Source organism: Zootoca vivipara, chromosome 7, assembly GCF_965207765.1.
Source record: "Zootoca vivipara chromosome 7, rZooViv2.hap1.1, whole genome shotgun sequence".
Classification (NCBI taxonomy): domain Eukaryota; kingdom Metazoa; phylum Chordata; class Lepidosauria; order Squamata; family Lacertidae; genus Zootoca; species Zootoca vivipara.
In genome coordinates this window covers 10,331,738-10,350,883 of record NC_142590.1, presented here as the reverse complement: position 1 = coordinate 10,350,883, position 19,146 = coordinate 10,331,738, and the positions used below count along the sequence as shown (strand labels likewise).

The 19,146-nt window shown below is 44.9% G+C and overlaps 1 protein-coding gene across 37 annotated transcripts in view; it reads left to right on the top strand.

Moving 5' to 3' along the window:
• PDC (phosducin) overlaps positions 1 to 13,271 on the top strand; it is a 102,770-nt gene extending 89,499 nt beyond the window's left edge. For all 37 annotated transcript variants that reach the window (XM_088674900.1, XM_088674918.1, XM_088674915.1 and 34 more), the window contains 3 exons: positions 4,602 to 4,688; positions 7,422 to 7,585; positions 10,006 to 13,271. In XM_088674900.1, coding sequence (XP_088531026.1) covers positions 4,619 to 4,688; positions 7,422 to 7,585; positions 10,006 to 10,533 — 762 coding nt within the window. In that variant the 5' untranslated portion in view covers positions 4,602 to 4,618 and the 3' untranslated portion in view covers positions 10,534 to 13,271. The remainder of the gene's footprint in view (positions 1 to 4,601; positions 4,689 to 7,421; positions 7,586 to 10,005) is intronic.
• Positions 13,272 to 19,146: the final 5,875 nt, after the last annotated feature.

The window sequence follows — 19,146 nt, the reverse complement described above, 5'->3', positions numbered from 1 at the left end:
GAATTCCACTTATGGAATATCTGCATTTAGCCTAGGGATTTTTTTGCGGGGGGCAGGGGCGGAATTCAACTCAGTTCGCATTTAAAAACAAACCTGCCTGATTCCCATTTTCTGAAACAATATGTGAACTGAAATACAGGCATCCTCCCATATTCCCACTTCTCCAAATTTTGCAGTGCCGTTCTCCAGTACAGTAGACCCTTGGGTTACGTTACTCTCGAGTAACGTAAACTTCGGGTTGCGAAAGTGGCAAACCCGGAAGTATTTTTCTGGATTTCGCCGCTTGCACATGTGAAGCATTCTATCACGCCAACCCTGAAAATCTCCAGCAGAATCCTTGGCATGTTGCTGAGGATTCTGGGATTTGTTCTGAGTACGCACTCAGTTCACATGAAATATTAGCTGGGTCAGTTTGCAATTGTGTAAGCTGAGAGTTGGCCTGCATTGACATCCCAACTGGTCATATGTTGTAAGTTCTTACAGTTCTTAGTTTTTCACATTAAAATTTTACAACATAGAAACAGGATTCCAAAGAATCTCTTGGACTTCCTTCCTTCCCTTTGTGGGTCCTATTGTTAATGATTTCCTCCTGCATCTTTTATAATAATCCAAATCTTTTACTTCTCCATTGTGTCCAAAATTCACCATTAAACTACAGGTGTTGTTCCAGTCCTACTAATGGTTTTAACTGTTTGCAACGGTTTTTAAGATAAGTTATATATTTCCCCCATTCCTTATTAAAATCTTCCTGGTTTCTGGTTCTTCCGATCATTTTAGCCATTTTGGCATAATCCATCAATTTGATCTGCCATTCTTCTCTGGTAGGGACTTTATCTTCTTTCCATCTCTGGGCCAATAGCATTCGCACAGCTGTGATTGCATACATAAATAGTCTTAGAATGAGACTTAGAATTTCTTTCATTGAAGAGCTTATACCATTACCCATTAAACTTGCTATTTGTTGATATGTTTCCAAAAGCTCTGACAAGTTTAAACAACACCAAACTAAATTAATAGGGCACCTATTTTCCTGACATGGTGGGAGAGAGACAATGGTAACTGGGATAAGAAGCTGGTTAATATTGCCAAGCTGCAGAAAACAGAGGTTCAATGTTGTTGTTCTTGCTGCCACTAATGGCAAAATAATCACTTTCAACTTTGTTGGCCAAGTTCACATAACTTTTAATTTTGAGTGAAATTTTGACCCGGGTGCATTTAAAATGTTTCCATCATTCCAAAGAAGGAACTGCTAAAGAGGATAGATTGAGTAAATCCACTAACCCTCTCATCAACCCCAGTGAACTAAAGTGAAGCTGACAGTGTTGTGCGTCAGCCAGCCCAGGTTGACTTATCTTCTTCCCATCATGTGACCTCTTTTAATCTGGTATGGGGTTTTTATGCCAACACATCTTGCAGCGGTTTCCGAGATAACAGGCCAGTACAGAACAACACACGGTTTTCAGTATGGAGAGACATTTTGTATTTGTAACAGCTAACATGAGCCATGCAACCCAAAATAGGGAATTGGTGCAAAGTGTGCTGGAATAAAAAAGGTAAAGGTACCCCTGACCGTTAGGTCCAGTCGCGGACGACTCTGGGGTTGCGGCGCTCATCTTGCGTTATTGGCCGAGGGAGCCGGCGTTTGTCTGCAGACAGCTTCCGGGTCATGTGGCCAGCATGACAAAGCCGCTTCTGGCGAACCAGAGCAGCACACAGAAACACCATTTACCTTCCCGCTGGAGCGGTACCTATTTATCTACTTGCACTTTGACGTGCTTTCGAACTGCTAGGTGGGCAGGAATAAAGTTGAATGCAATTATTTATTTATTTTTTTGCAAGATCTAGACCTCAACAGTTGGAAAATAGATGGTGATCTTACAGTTATCACTGTCTTATGTGCTTTTAGGGTGATTAAGCTGGTTCTCAGTTCCCTATATTTAGGCTGAGTGAATAGCCTAAATATAGTAACCACGGATAAAAAAATATATAAATGGTTTTGGGTAAATGTGTCACAGACCCTCCAGGTGTTCCTGTTTTCCAGAGACAGACCCAGATTTACAAAAGCCATCCCAGTTTTTGATTTGATCCCGGAATGTCCTGCTTTCCCTTAAGACGTCCCTATTTTCATCGGAGAAATGTTGGAGGCCATGTCTTCTTGTGTAAAAATATATCAGGGTGGGGGGGGGGAGAGATTTTCCCCATGATATTTCAGTGCAAGTGTAGATGGCCACATATAACAATCATATATGTAAGCATTTTGCTGTATATGCATGCAGACTATTACCCTTACCCCGGGCAGCCCCCGAGCGGAATAATGACACAAGACCACGTTTGATGGGATTAAAATTGGCCACAACTTGATTAAGAGTTCAGATGTAGGGAGACCTTGGCTCAGGCGTTGGGCGTATATCCCTTCCAGCCCCCAGCCGGGGGTGGGGTGATTTTCAGGGTTGTCCAGCATGTGTGGGGGTTGGCCTAACTCTGGAGAACATATGTTCAAGCAGATAGCCCGCCCCCCTTGATTGCAGCCACTGGAGGGGGAGGGCAACGACGGCCTATGTGTATGGTCAATGCCCCCCCTTTTGCCCCATTTACAGGAACCCTGTTATCGCCGCCTCAATGGGGGCGGGGGGGTCACCGCCCCCATGCCCTGCCCATTTATGTAAATGACTAAAGGATTCCGCCCAAGGCCTGCATCCGCCAAGTTGTGACGAATTGCTACGGGAAAGGCGAAACCTGCCAATGCAGGGAAATTCCTTTCCAGCCCTTCAACAGCAGCCTTGTCGTAGCAGTGCCTGTGTGCCTGTGGAAGGAAATTACCTGTAATGCAAGCATTAATTTAGGGAGTGGAGGGTGGGAAAGCTCTGAATCTGCCAGCTGCTTCCCAAGAATGGCTCTACTTCCACCGTGTGCAAGGTAAGGCTACCTGTTCCTACCTGGCCAATCCCCCCGGCACACCTCCCTGAGCTGGATTGGACGGCTAACTGAGTGGGCGGAGAACACCAGTATCCAGCCCCAGGGAGGCAGTGCCGGCTTCCAAACTTCCAGGGCTGCCTCAGGGATCCCAAGGGGCTGTACGCGACTGCGCAAAATGCACCTCCCCTTTATGTGGGGAACGGTCATTGTCAAAGGAGGGAAAATGCTGCTGTAAGATGCATGTGCTATAAATTTCATGTGCTTTCCCATGAGGGGAGTGTGTGTGTTTGTCAACATCTAAGTGTTTTCTCTGTAAGAAAACGATGCAGTTTAAAGTATAAATGATAAAGTATAAAGCCCCATATTATTTCCCCATATTATCCTGCAGAAAATCCAGTTTAAAAAACCCTCGGAAATGGTAAATCTGGAGATCTTGGACAGAGATATAGGCTAGTACAGGCATAGGCAAACTCAGTGCTCCAGATGTTTTGGGACTACAACTCCCATCATCCCTGACCACTGGTCCTGTTAACTGGAGATAATGGGAGTTTTAGTCCCAAAACATCTGGAGGGCCAAGTTTGTCTATGCCTGGGCTAGTAGCAGCCATATGCCTCCAGACATTGCTGGACCACAACTCCCAATGCCATTGGCCATCCCAGAGCACTGGCCATGCTGGCTGGGGCTGATGGGAGTTGTAGTCAAGTAACATCTGAAGGTCGCCATGTTTGGCTATCGCTGCTGTGTACTGTCTAGCTTCAGCCCAGTGTTTCTTCAAGTAAGAAGAGTCTTTCCCACCAAATCCCACGTCCTCAGAACGCCTATCTGAGGTTTGTTTGGGGGTCCACGGGGCTCATGCGATGTCCCCCGTCCTTCAAAGCGCTAGGGAATCTCGGAGCGAGAATTCCCTCATCCGTCCGGAATGGCTGCCAATCGGAAGTCCAGGGTCTCCAGTCCAGATTTTTGTAGAGTTTACTCCTCAGCCTTTACTTCTCCCAAAGACCTCCTACAAGGCAACAGATAAAAGGTTTGAGTACTGTCATGGAAAAGGACAGCTCCCCTACTTTGTCACTGTGGGCTGAATGCAATGTTTGTAGGACATCCAAACATTTCTAAAAAAAAACTCCATGGAAAGTTGTGGTTCCTGGAGGTGTATACATCATATGTGGTCAACTCATGATTGAAATGCATCAATACATTGTTTGTTTGTTGAATTTATCAGTTGCTTGTCACCCAAAGGTCTCCAAACAACTTTCAGTGAAGAAAAATGTAGACAAATACATATTTAACTCCCAAGCTAGGTGTGACTTTGTCCAAACTTAACTTCCTTCTTCCCTGGATGGCAAGTTGACAAGTGTGTATATATAATAATAGATCAAAAAAGCATGGAATATCTGTAGTAAACGACGGCGCATCACATAGAGAACGCTGTGTTCTTTAATCACATTCTATATAGTCTGTAGCAAGCTTCTAGTCTAGACTTCCTTTTAATAACCCCTTTAAAAACCTGGATATTGTGTTCTTTATTTTTACTTTATGAGATGTTATTAGGAGACATTCATTATGATTTCATAAGGAGAGCAATAATTATAAAGCTGTAGCAACATAAAAGTGCATGTTAGCAGACTCTGAAAGCATGTAGCTCATCTGCCCGTGTGTTTACTGTTTTCTTCCTTGATCCTATTAGTGTCTGCCAATCCAATCATGGCAATGGAAGGGCAAAAAGAGCTTAGTTTGGAAGAGGAACTTGAAGCACCAGAAGCTATACATACAGGTAAGAAAGCCTTGTTACTTGTGGGCTAATGTCTCTTATGTATCTCTTGTACTATGTATCCATAGTAACAGCAACAAAAATATATTGTATGGATTACGACCCATTATTAAGTAAGTATTCAGGCTTTGGGAAATTGTAAGGGACACTGGTAGACATCACTCTACATGTGAATGAGGTAAATCCAAAGAAAGTTGGCCTATCATTCCAACTATTGCTAAACATCAAGTGCCCAAGGCCCGTCAATGAAGAACTCGACAGGGGAAGAGAAGGACTTTATCAATTGTAGATTAGCGGAGTCAGAAAGTTTACTATATTCTGCAAGTGGAAGTCACCTTTATGTGGAATATCTCCACAGCAGAATGCCTTAATTCTTCGCCTGCTGGTACCTTGGTTTTCGAACATCTCCATTGACGAACATTTCAGTTTTCGAACGTAGTAAACCTGGAAGTAAATGCTTTGGTTTTCGAACACACCTCGGAAGTCAAACATGCCACGTGGCTTCTGCTGAGTGCAAGATCCTGAGGCCTAGCTGTCAGCTACTGAGTTTTCAGTTTTTGAACGTTTCAGAACTCAAACCGTCTTCCGGAACGGATTACGTTTGAAAACCAAGGTACCACTGTAGTTTGGTTTATTCAAAGCACGTCCTTCACAGCACTTGGCCCAAGCCAAAATTATTCCCCTCCCCCGCCCCTGCAATTGACTCAGGATTGGATGGGGTCTGAGCAATCTCAATCTCCCTGTATTTCCAAGGAGCTTGGGGATGGAGTGTTTGGCTCAAACAAAAGGTATGCCAAGTCTTTTCCTTCTGATGTTTCACAGTCATGTGGAAGCTGAGTTGGATCTGCATAGCTGCCAAGTCTCCCGTAATCCCCGGGAAACCCCCCATTTTTCCAGCTGTTCCCAGCTGTAGAAACAGATTTTTTTTGTTTTTCCCCGGTTTACTTACTGGCCGGGGGAGGCTCCTTCTGCGCATGTCTGGAGTCTCTGGACATGCGCAGAAGCGATTTCTGGCGTGGCGGCCATTTTGGAACTGGGCGGAGCATGCTCAGAAGTGACTGTCGATGCTGTTCTGCCCAGTTCCAAAATGGCCACCGCGTGACTTCCTGCACGGCGGCCATTTTGGAACTGGGCAGAGCAGCATCAAAAGTCGCTTCTGAGCATGCTCCACCCAGTTCCAAAATTGCGGCAGCGCTACTTCCGGTCTGCCAATCCCTTATTTTTCTGGCAGGAACTTGGCAGGTATGTGGATCTGTCTCCTTTCATTCCTGAGGATGGAACTCCCCGTGTTCTTCCATCTCCATTCTTTCCTCACAGTTTTCCACCTGTGAAGGAGCTGAGATACTTAGGGCTTTCATGTTCACATACTGGAATGGTGGGAAGGTGAGGAGGGAGACAAATTCTCTCACACATATATCCAACAGGCTTCACACTGAACCATCAAACACAGCCAGACTCTGGTAGCTAGTCCATAGTAGATCCCTTTTCTACTAAGGTTGCTTCCACATTAGAACCTTCCTGTATAATAGCCATTGTTCTCTCGGGAAGTCCCTGAAGTCTTAGCGACCAACTGAGACAGAAGACGCCACCGGCAGTGGTGTGGCAGAGCCTCCCTACCCCTCCTAGCTCCCATTGTGCCAGGCCACAACTGCCACTGCCGGAAATACAATAAGAAGTCTTTATAGGACATCCACAGAGCTTTGTCATCAAAGGGTTGTCATGATAGCTTTTCCTTTCTGGCTTCTTTCAGACTACTGAAAACCTTACTTGAAAAGAAAAGAATGTTAAAGTTATATTATGATAGATGGATGGTTGTGCATTTTTTCCACTCAACAATTGTTCTAATGTACCATATATTTGAAGCAGTTGCACTGCATTAAATGCATTTGCGAATGTTGTTTATACTGGGTTTTGCTTTTCAGCATATATGTATGTAAACTGGGCATGTGGGTGGGTGTCCACTTTGCTCCGAAACCGCTTGACCGATTACGTTCAAATTTTGAAACAACATCCAAAGCGAATATGAGAGTGACCATATAAAGGTTGCGTAGGCAGATGTCACACCTGGGCCACGTAAAAACCCCATGTTCCAGAACTCACAAATCACCCTCAAGTGCATGCTGGGAGCACAGGAGATGTTCCAAAACTGCAGCTAGGAAAGCTTCCCTCTCCACAGCATCTCGGCTCGGCTTTCCAGACTGGGCCAAGTGGAGGTGGGGGATGGGAGGAGGGGGCGGGATAGGTCATGGGTCAGGACGGGGTATGCCCAGCCACAGGGATAAGCCAGGGGTGGGAGAGGAAGGGTGGCATACCTCATGGGTCGGGACAGGGTGGGGACAACCACAGGGATGAGCCGGGGTGGGGGGGAGGAGGGGATGGGATAGCTCATGGGTCAGGACAGGGTGGGGGGAGTCACAGGGATGACCCTGTGTAAACAGAACACGCGTAAAACATTTCAACAAAATGAAGGGGGACTCTGAAGGTGAGGGGAGTCTGAACGGGGACTCCAAGGGTCCATTTAACAGACTAAGCCATAGCAACGCGTGGCCAAGCCAGCATACATAGATAGATAGATAGATAGATAGATAGATAGATAGATAGATAGATAGCATTGCACATTTTGCATTATTGCCTTTAGTGAGCTCCAGCCCTTGACTCATTGTTCTGAACGTCGAGGCAGCTGGCAAACCCGTAAAAGAAAGAATACGAAATAACAACCACTTTTTCTTCTCCTAGGGCCTAAAGGGGTGATCAACGACTGGAGAAAGTTTAAATTGGAAAGTAAAGACAGGAATGCCCTTCCTGTAAGCAAGAAAGAGATTCTCATCAGGCAGATGTCTTCACCCTATCGCTCTCAAAGTAGAGATGATAAAGACACCAGGGAGCGATTCAGTCGCAAGGTAAGAGAGTGGGGCGGAGATACACAATGGAAGCGATTCAATGGGGTGGAGAATCAGAAAAATGCCATCAGTGCACTGAGCAGCCATGCCACCACCTGCATGGGTGGGGGTGCTGTTATACACACACAAAGATCCTCCACAAAAGAGAAAACTCTGGTCCAGTAAGGATTCCCCCTTGCATTCTCTTTGGCGATCACTCGTAGCCGAGTAAGATTTCCTTCCATAAACACGGTTTTAACAGTGGGTCTGTAAGTGACTGTGGAGGCCAATTCTGGATCCACACATCCTTCCAAAGTGGGGACATAGGTTTCCGGCCGGGAGTTGATCACGGTGAGGGTTTGCCAAGCGTGCCTTCCTCTTAGCACATTTCTCCCTTTTGTCCTGAGTTCGAGCATCTTGCAAGCCCATGACACCCTTGGTAAAGGCTGTTCTCCGATTGGAGTGCTCGCAGGCCAGTGTTTCCCAGTTGTCAGTGTTGCTACTACATTTTTAAGATTTGCCTTGAGAGAGTCTTTAAACCTTTTTTGTTGACCACCAGCATTACGCTTTCCATTTTTAAGTTCGGAATAGAGTAGTTGCTTTGGAAGACGATCATCAGGCATCCGCACAACATGACCAGGCTGGGAGGAGTGTCAGAGCCCCTCCCACAGCTACAATTTCCAGAGTGGCTTAACAATCCATTCCTCTCCACAGAGAACTCTGAGAGTTGTAGCTCTAGGACAAGGGTGGCCAACTCCGAAGAGACTGCGATCTACTCAGAGTTAAAAACTGGCAGTGATCTACCCCCTTTTGGGGGGTTCAGGTCAAAGTTGTTAAGCTTTTTTTAGGGAGGAGGAAGGCCCATTTTTAGGGGTTCAGGTCAAGGTTGTTGAGGTTTTCTGAGGTGGGAGGAAAGCCCTCTTTTTGGGAGATGAAGGGCTAAAATGTTGAGCATTTTTTAGGGGAGCCAAAGTTGTTGAGCTTCTTGGGGGGGAGGAGCCAGTGATATACCACAGGTGGCCAGTGACCTACCGGCAGATCATGATCTACCTGTTGGACGTGCCTGCTCTAGGAGGAAATAGGGGTCTTGTAAAGCCTCTCAGCATCGTCGGTTCCCAGAATTCTTTGGGGGAAGCCATGACTGCTTAGAGTGGTGTCATAGTGCTTTAAATTGTGTGTATGTAGTCTTACTGTGCTGAAGTATTCACAAAACTAACCCATGTTGGAAAAACAAGCAGGTTCATATAGACTTCCTCATATGTTCAATCCACTCTATTTTATTGTTTTAGGCAAAGGCCAAGACAAATACATACTGCAACAGATCGATACAGCAATGCAAGAGTTTAAAATTCTGAACCCTACATCATGTCAGGAATACCTAAGAAGCCAATCTCTGTACCTCCACAGCAGTTTATAGCAATTTAATCTAGTTCTCTCTTTCTGATTTTGCTACTAGAGAGAGGGGGAAAAGCTGCTTTGTGTGTTACATCGGCATTAATGTCACTCAAGAGAAAACAAATTGCTTCCTCGAGGGTATTCATACTGCCATAACTCAACAAGAGTTGCAAAAAATATCTATCCACATTTGCAAACATGGCTTTGGCAATTTATCCATCTGTGTGCCCTAAGGGTTCTGTATTTATTTGCCTGCCCAACTTCCTTTATTGATGTGCTTATTTACAGCAAAATCATAACCATGCCTACTTAGTTGTAAATCCTATTGAATTCACTGGTAAGTGGGGTTTAGGACTGTTGCGTTAGCATTCAACAGTATTCTTGGTTATGAGAGCAGGATGCAATAGAAGTGCCCCCCCCTTTGAAAGCCGCTGTTTGCATCAGGAGGGAAGTTTCATCCACACCAAGAGGATGACCATAGATACAACTTAAAGAAAATATAATTGAAAGTTCAAGAAATGGTACCCAAGTGCTCCACTCCTATTCTTAAAGTTTTCTCCTCTTGTTCCATGAGGTTCCATGGAGCGATGTTTGTTGAGTAAACCACTGTATTCCATAATAAGGGACACAGGTGGTACTGTGGTCTAAACCACTGAGCCTCTTGTGCTTACTGATCAGAAGGTCGGCGGTTTGAATCCGCACAATGGGGTGAGCTCCCATTGCTCTGTCCCAGCTCCTGCCAACCTAGCAGTTTGAAAGCACAACAGTGCAAGTAGGTAAATAGGTACCACCGCGGTGGGAAGATAAACAGCATTTCCGTGCACTCTGGTTTCCGTCATGGTGTTCTGTTGCACCAGAAGCTGTTTAGTCCTGCTGGCCCCATGATCCAGAAAGCTGTCTGTGGACAAATGCCGGCTCCCTCGTCCTGAAAGAGAGATGAGTGTTGCAACCCCATAGTCGCCTTTGACTGGACTTAACCGTCGAGGGGTCCTTTAACCTTTTACCTGTTCCATAATAATTCCACTTATTCTTCCATATGTTTCCAGATGAGCGTGCAAGAGTACGAGCTAATTAATGAAGACATGGAAGACGAAAGCTGCCTACGGACGTATCGCAAGCGTTGTATGCAGGACATGCACCAGCGACTGAGCTTTGGGCCGAAATATGGCTACCTTTCGGAGCTGCAGAATGGGGAACAGTTCCTGGAAGCTGTCGAGAAGGAGCGAAAAACCACCACAGTCATTGTCCACATCTATGAAGATGGCATCAAGGGCTGCGAGGCACTCAACAGCAGCCTGTCGTGCCTTGCTGCCGAGTACTCCACAGTGAAATTCTGCAAGATCAAGGCTTCCAACACAGGGGCTGGAGACCGTTTCTCCACCGACGTTCTCCCAACACTTCTCGTGTACAGAGGTGGGGAGCTCGTCAGCAATTTCATTAGTGTAACCGAACAGTTCAGTGAGGAGTTTTTTGCTGTGGATGTGGAGGTGTTCCTAAATGAGTACGGGTTACTACCGGAGAAGGAGATTCCAGCGCTTGGGAATGGAAACTTGGACGAGCAAGAAGTCGAATAGTTGACGAGATCTCTAGTACTTCCAAAATCTCCTGCCCCTCCACAGTACATATTGCAATTGGATCTCAGCTGGACCCATGCTCATTAAGCAAACGCCGTATGTTACTATGTGGAAAGCAAGCGATATAACATATTTAAATGGCAGTATGTGAAACGGGAGGTCCAATCCTCACTCAGAAGCCACATTGTTCAACCGCCCAGAGTGGCCGGGGCAACCCAGCCCGATGGGTGGAGTACATACAATAACATTATTATTATTATTATTATTATTATTATTATTATTATTATTATTCCCAAGTAAGTGTGTATAGGATTGCAGCCTAAAGCACATACATCATAAGGACATGAGAAGAGCCCTTCTATATCAAGCTACAGGCCCATATAGTGAAGCATCCCATTCTCACAGTGGCCACACAGATACCTGTAGGAAACCCAAAAGCAGAACACAAGCACAATATCACTTTCCTGCTCATGATTCCCAGCAGCTGGTATTCAGAGGCATCAGGTGCTTTCATATATTACACTCACACAGTAATACCAAAAGGCTATAGGAAAGTACAGATAAGTGTAAAATTAAGAGACATGTGCATGCACACACACAGCCTAGTCCGATTTTTAGAAGAAAAGCTAACGTTTGGGAGCCAGGCATGCATTTTGTTTTTATTTCTACCAAGAAAGCAAGCAGGTTAGGATGGGAAAAGCTCCGTAGCAAGTAGATCAGTGGTTCCCAACCTTTTTTTTGGCCATGCCCCACCTAAGCATCTCTAAAATCCTGATACCCCCCCCTCCCCGTGACATATAATTCTTATTATTTAGAAAGTGAAGTCCTATTCATGTGGAGGAAGCCTAAAAGGCCATTCACTGTTAATAACTCATTCTCGATTTGCCCCCCTTAAAAATCAAAAAAATCAAATTGCCCCCCATGTTGGGAACCACGGAAGTAGATGCAATGTCGAACTCCTTACAGCAGCTTTAGGAATTTGCAAAGTGGGAAGCTGTTGGGGGCGAAACTGGACTGGATAGAGCTTGCGTAGTTTTTTAATCATCTGCAGGATGGTGAGGGGAGCAGAATTGCTCCAAGCCTCACAATAAACAGGTCACTGTGGTCCAGTAGAAATGGAAGTGGCGCCAAGCCTGCAGAGAAACTTTGGCTCAGCTGCTGGAGGTAGCAGAGCCATTAGCAAGCTGATGAAGAGCACGGAAAAGGTTTTGATTAACTGAGCTGTTTTAAGAGACAGGAGAGCAGTGAAGAGCTGAGTTGGGTTGCCTAGTGGTCACTGCATAATCAGGGCAACTCTGGAATCTGGCCCAGACTCTTTGTGGGTTTGGATGAAACACAGGCAGTTGCCTTGGTTTACTTCCCTTGGTCAAAGTGCCCGGTTCTCATGAATGAATTATATCAGTATAACAATGTAAATTCTTGAAAAAGAATTTTCAAGTAACTAATATCATGACATTCATATAAAATACCGTAGCTTAAAAATTGGCCTTAGATTGAGAGAACCAGCAAACTGGCAGTAAGAGATGTGGCGCTTTGAAAGAGACCTTTCCTCCTAGTATCAGATGTTGTTGTTGTTTAGTCGTGTCCGACTCTTTGTGACCCCATAGACCATAGCATGCCAGGCACTCCTGTCTTCCACTGCCTCCCGCAGTTTGGTCAAACTCATGTTCGTAGCTTCGAGAACACTGTCCAACCATCTCATCCTCTGTCGTCCCCTTCTCCTAGTGCCCTCCATCTTTCCCAACAAAAGGGTCTTTTCCAGGGAGTCTTCTCTTCTCATGAGGTGGCCAAAGTATTGGAGCCTCAGCTTCAGGATCTGTCCTTCCAGTGAGCACTCAGGGCTGATTTCCTTCAGAATAGATAGGTTTGATCTTCTTGCAGTCCATGGGACTCTCAAGAGCCTCCTCCAGCACCATAATTCAAAAAGTATCAGATACTGATATGTAAAATGAGAATGATAATAAACTACGTGGGATGGTGCAGTGCCTGCCAACAAATGAAGGATTACAAAACACTCTTCAGACAAAAGGCATTTTGCTAGCACACTATTATGCATAATAGCTGAAGAGAACATAAGCACAGTTTACTAGATGGCAACAATTAAGTGCTACACAGCTGAAAGATAATGAAACACATAAGAGACTGGGCTATCCTAGACATAACAGACAGCAGGTGACCGTGAGAAATGGAACTTTAATAAGACATCTCCAGCTGAGCATTCAAATGTAATTTCCCCAAAGTTTAAAATAATTGGAAAACTACATCCACTTTGATCTTTTGTCTATATGTTTTATTTATTGGTTTAAACAGTTTTACCCTGTTTTACCATAATAAAACTCTTAGTTTGTAAAAAGCAAATTGTCTTAATAAAAAGAAAAGACCCCACGTGATAATACTCTGATTAGGAATTGCTTGCCTGATTAATCATATTCAGACAGAGCTGTTTAGAAAAGCTAATGCAACACTAACAGCTAATCAAGTAAATCATATTTGCGAACCATACCGAACATGCACATTTTAGCTCACCTTCTAATAATTGTGAAGTTGTGACAAATTAGGGGTATTCTTTTGGCTAGAAAAGGTATAAAGTTCCAGATGTATTTTAACATATGTCTTTATTAAATATAATTATGTAATGTTGCATGCTATGTAAAATTTTTGTCTTTGCTCAAAAATGCAAATTATTAACCCTTTATATTATGTGGTAAAGTAATGAATAAAGTATACTAAAAAAAACACCTAACCAGCTTGGCCAATGATTGGGGATGATGGGAGTTGGAGGAGTCCAACAACTGGAAGGGGATTCCTGACCCAGGAGATTAGCTATTTAGATACGTTCACATCCCATTTTTCTATTTAAAGGATTTTAACCCTGCCGAGAAGGTTCCCAGCGTGGCTTACAGAAGATCAGCAGCAAGCAAGACAACCTCTGCATCATGTTTGCAATCTGAAAGACGACACTTGAAAGGATGGGGAAGGATGAGAATGACCGCTCTCCACATCAAACGGAGGGTGCCCTTTGCGTGCCCGCGCACAGCACCCCCCATCCTACATGACTCCTGGCAGAGCTCACCTGAACCACCTCCCCAAGTCGAAAACCTTGAGGTTCCCACCAAACCTCAGCTCAAATAACCAATCACGACTGGGGAGGTGGAGCAGGGGAGTGGACCAAGTAAGGGTAGGGTCCGCTCTTTAAGCATAAAGGGGGTGGAGCCTACCTGGGAGCTCTCAGTCGGCTCCAGAGCTTCACCCACCATACCCCCCCCCTCGTTTAGGCCTTTTATTGCAGGTTTACTACTTCTTTACAGGTATGTGGGCGCTGCTGCGGTCTTATGATGGTTGCTGTTAAAGGACTGGGAAGGAATTTTCCCTGCATTGGCATGCTTTGTCTTCCCCGTAGCAAAACGGCAGAACTTTGGTGGTTATAGGCCTTGGGTGGAATCCTTTAATCTACCTTCCCTAAATAGGGGGAGGGGGCATGAAGCACACACACACACCCCTGCGGTGGCGATCCCAGGGTTCCCTGTTAAAGGAACAGGGAAGGGAAAGTCACTGGCCATACACTGAAAGGTTGTCAGTGCACTCCCCTGTGTTGTGGTGAAATAGGGGGTGGGCTCTCTGCTTAAACATACGTCTTCCAGAGCCAGCCCAATCCCCAGACAGATTGGATAACCCTGATGTGCCCCAGATCCCCGGCTGGGGACTGGGAGGGATAAATGCCCAATGCCTAAGCCAAGGTCTTAAAGTTTAATAAAGTTGTGGCCAACTTTAATCCCATAACACATTGTCACGACGAGTCATTATTCCACCCGGGTGTCGCCTGGGGTCGGGGGGGGGGGTGGTCTCCACTTGGGTACGCAATAATAGAAAACGCAGGCACTGCTTCTTAGTGACGGAGTTCTTAAAACAATCAGCATTAATGGAGACTGCATCCCCTTAACATAAACTGTGCACAGAGCGCATCAGAAACATCAGATTAGTGCTATTCACTGTGTCCGTGGAGGTTATGCATACATGCAGGACTCTGGCTTGGCGGTAAAGTGGTATTGAAATACCAAGATCCCGTAAGCCCATCCCGCCCTCTCCTTAGAAAACAGTGCAGTTTTAGGAGATATAATTATACCTGCCTATAAAGAAATAGCTAATTGAGGTGGCAGGCCAAAGCAAGCATAAGCATGACTTTACCAGCGAATCTAAAAATTATCACACATGGCGCCAGCCAAGCCTCCCCATATTACAACTCTCCAACATTACTAATCAACATTAAAGCTTTGATCACACCATGAATCAGGGTTTCTGCAGGAAGGCTAAGGCAAGGAAGGATGACGAACATTGGGATTATAAATCACCGCATGCAAGAGTCTTTGTATCCTCTGCACACCACGAAGCACACATTTAAAAATACTGTCTCTCTGTTCAGGTATTCCCTCCCATGTGTTCTTAAATCATGTGAAGGGAAAAGGGGGCTACCCCTCCAATCCATAGCTGCCAAGTCTCCCGTATTCCCCGGGAAACCCCCGTTTTTCCAGCTGTTCCCAGCCGATAAAAACAGATTTTTTTGTTTCCCCCCGGTTTATTCTGGCGCGGCGGCCACTTTGGAACTGGGCGGAGCATGCTCAGAAGCAACTTTTGATGCTGCTCTGCCCAATTCCAAAATGGCTGCAGCGCGACTTCTGGTGCGGCAGCCATTTTGGAACAGGGCAGAGCAGCATCAAAAGCCACTTCTGAGCATGCTCCACCCAGTTCCAAAATGGCAGCAGCGCTACTTCTGGGCTGCTACTTCCAGTCCGATCCATTATTTTTCAGGCAGGAACTTGGCAGGTTTGCTCCAATCCCCACTAGCTGAAGCCTCAGCCCTTTGCATTTTGATGCTCTGAAGAGTGAATCCCTGCACTTTTCCTAGAAGGAATAAGGTGCTTTGTTTTTGCCATTCTAATCAAATAAACCCTCTCATCCTAAGATGAGCAGAACAACAAAAACATGTTGATTTGTAATAAAAAATATTGGTATATACTATATTCCATCTTTAGTCTCAGAAAGTTAACTATCATGCAACTATACTGGTTTTATTTAATCTAAAGAAAATATCACCCTAGACCATTGCTTGCAGATTAGAACCCTTTTCACCTAGAAGCATGCACTGAAAAAGTGGGAACATTCGCATTTTTACTATTTCTTTAACCATCTGGATTATACATACAAGTTAGTTACAAGGATCTGTTGAACGCCAGATGCAGACAGCCTTAAATAAATGTCGACATCCAGAATGTGGGCAATATCACCCCCTCAAGTGAGCTTCCTAACCTGCCTCTGGACACCAAAACACAAGATCAAAGTAAGGTAGGTTTGCACGTACAGTATTTGCCTATTCCCCGCCCCAATAGCTTATCCTTTTGCAAGCCATGAGGAAGCCCCATCCACAAGGTTTTGTTCCATTTTTTCTTTCAAAGGCTTTTCCACATCTTTCTCAACACCAGTGCCTTCAGGCAGCATGGAAAATGCACATACAAACTGCAGTGGATGGCAATACTCACCTGGAACCCCCAAAATGGTCACAGAGTTTGGCTATACCAAGTCTCTTTTGAGTTAGCCATGGGTTTCATACAGGTTTCTCCCATCCCTACCTAGAGATGCCAGGAATTCAACATGGGGCCTTTTGCATAAAGGACACAAGCTCTGCCACTGAGCTACAGAGCCTGCTTGAAATCCCTAACTTCACTCATTGCTTAGAATTTCCCCCCACAGCAGATACTGAACCAGTGAACGGAGAAATGACAAGTTTGGACTTAACTTGTGTGCTAAATTGAATAGGAGAGATTTGGGGAAGAGGCACATTGGCTAAAGAAGAGTCTCCTTCCGCCATTAGGCCAGAGTAATCAGCTACTCCAACCAAGTCCTCCAAGTCAGTTTCCTTGCTGATCAGCATAAAGAGGCTTATGGTGTGCAGACGCCTTTATTTTGCTCCCCTTTGCTCTGCCCCGGCACACATGGTTGCACAAGAGGCAGGACTGAGTGAATGCCATCAATCCTCAGTAACTGTTCTTAAAAATTTGGCAGTCAAATTCATTTCGATCCTGGAGAAACAGCAGGAAAACTACTAAATCATCCAGCACTAATGCTGATCTTGGTTGTGAATCTTTAAAGAGTAAAAGGCATACCTGGCCAATAAACAGCCAATGCAAGTGCAGCTGGGAGCCCTGAAGGCACAGACAAATAAATGCAAAATATGCAATAAAGGGACCACACCCAAGGTCTCGAGTTTGCCAGTATTTTTTACTGAAATAACGAATACGATCACCTTCTAGAAGGTAATAGGGATGAAGAGGCAGCAGAGTGTGTGCATGTGCTAATAAACCCCAAATGTTCTGCACCAAAGTAACCTGAATTGTCTCAAGGAAAGCTAAAATCATGCAAAATTAACATGCTTCTACAGTCCACCCCCCAAATCTGCTTCAGCTTCAACACTGAATCCTCCTGTGCTTTTGCCAAATGGTGGCACGTGCCTAGATGTATACTTAAGTTCTAGCATCAAAGCTTATGCACTTTCTAGTTTCTGACTGTCTTGCAAGGTAGGACCACTGAAAAGTGCCCCTTGTGTCTTCATATACAGACAGTGCTGCCACCATCCATGTTTTAGTACCGTAGTCTGACATTGTGGATAATTCAGACTTGATGTATCATAAAGCCTAAATCAGGCCTCTAGTCTAGGCCATTCAGTAATGTTAGAATGAACACTCACTCATATGAGATCCACCAAGCAAAATAGGGGTGGCAAACTTATTTTGGGCTGAGGGCCTCATCAACACAGGACCAATTCATGAGCTGCATGCCTAATTTTGAGTGTAAAAGTGATTACGACACATTTATAATTCTTATTTAATTTAATAAGAATGTATTTTAGGGGTCCAGGGTCACAAAAACCTGCTGACATCACAGGAGGGGAAACACAGATCAGTAAAATTGTATCACACACACGCACAAACTCATGTATTTTCTTTAAAAAAAGCAAAAATTGGGAGGGCATGGCAGGGTCGCAAGATACATTTCGGCGTAATATCACCAAAGTGAACCACTGGGAACCAAGAGGACAAAAACTTTTAAAAAGAATGGGGGGGATTGTAATTTATCTAGACCACTGCAAGCAGATGGAAACATTAGCAGGATTTTAATAACACTTGTAATGCAAGAAATACTATGGATAATATGGATTGATTTAAAATATAGACTATGGAATTATATGCAGTTGTAAATATTGACAAAAGGACCCATGGAGGGGATTGGGGGGGGGGAGTCTCGAGATTCAGAGTAATCTCTGTGTATCGATATGAATTTGGAATGTTATAAATTTATATTTGGAAAATCAATAAAAATGATTTTGCAAATATATATTTTGGAGGTCGCAAAAACCTTTTGGCACCACATCAGGGAAATCCTCCTCTACTCTCGATGGGAACACTTTCAGTTCCATTGCACTCAGCTACTGAGCTGTGCAGGAAGCCCACACAGATGAGGCAAGCAAGGACTTGCCCTTCCTTGTCCACCTTCTCAAAGGGGTTCCCCCTCGAGGCACACCCCTCACAGGTGTCTTAATTCACTTTACCCAGCAGCATGGAAACACACATAAAAAGCAGGGCTAGGCCTTTCCTGCCCTTTGTTCATAAAAGGAGAAGGGGAAAAAAAGCCCCTGAACTTCAACTTGAATGTGTTACGTTATAAACCAGGTGTTCCACCCTAGGCTATCCCACCTTCTCCGTGTCCTGTTTCCAAGCGTAAAAAGAAGGTGTGTAAATCCCATTAGGCACGGTGTTATTAAAAACCATCTGGCTTTGTAGAGCCATAACCACACAGTGGGCAGCATGTGCCTAAGAACGCCTGGCAAAGGAGACAACTGATGGACTGAGAATTAAACAGGTGGATATCATTCAAGTCAAGTTCTAACTAATACTCCGAGTGAAGGGCTGGCACACAACTCACGACAGAGGGGGAAGCGTTACAAGCTCTACACTTCCCTCAGGAGGACACACCTCTGATGAATCAGCCTTCGGTGGCTCCAACTGCTGCATTCCCGGGCTTTCCCCGTTTCTCTTTTAACTGCTAGTTTCCTAAAATAGCATGTAAGACATAATTACTTCTGAGGTTTCCTGTTAGATATTAAATATATCCCCCAGATAACAGGCACGATCATCCTATAAATTCAGAATCCCTTTGAACACGATCTCTCATTTGTGGATGTTTTTTTCCTGTTGCGTGCTGCAAGAAGAGTAATCACGCAAGGGAAGGTTTTACAAGCCGGAGGGCCAAGTGATGACTGCAGCTCTCGCTTACAAAATAGACTGGGATATTAAATCGCTAAGTGGCAACGCAACACCTCCATAGGCTGCTGCTTAGCTGCTGCGGTTTAAGGAAATAAGGAGGGCCGCGTGTCTACGAAAAAGGAAAGGGCCCAGCTACCTTTTCTTATACTAATGAAACTGCATCTAGCTGGAATGTAGCCTGTTGTATACAGCTAAAAGTCACACCCATTATTCTGGCCCCTTTTGCATTTGACCCTGCACACCATTGGCATGCAGCCCCAGGAGATTGCCAAGGCAGGAATGAGTCCCAAACCCTCTC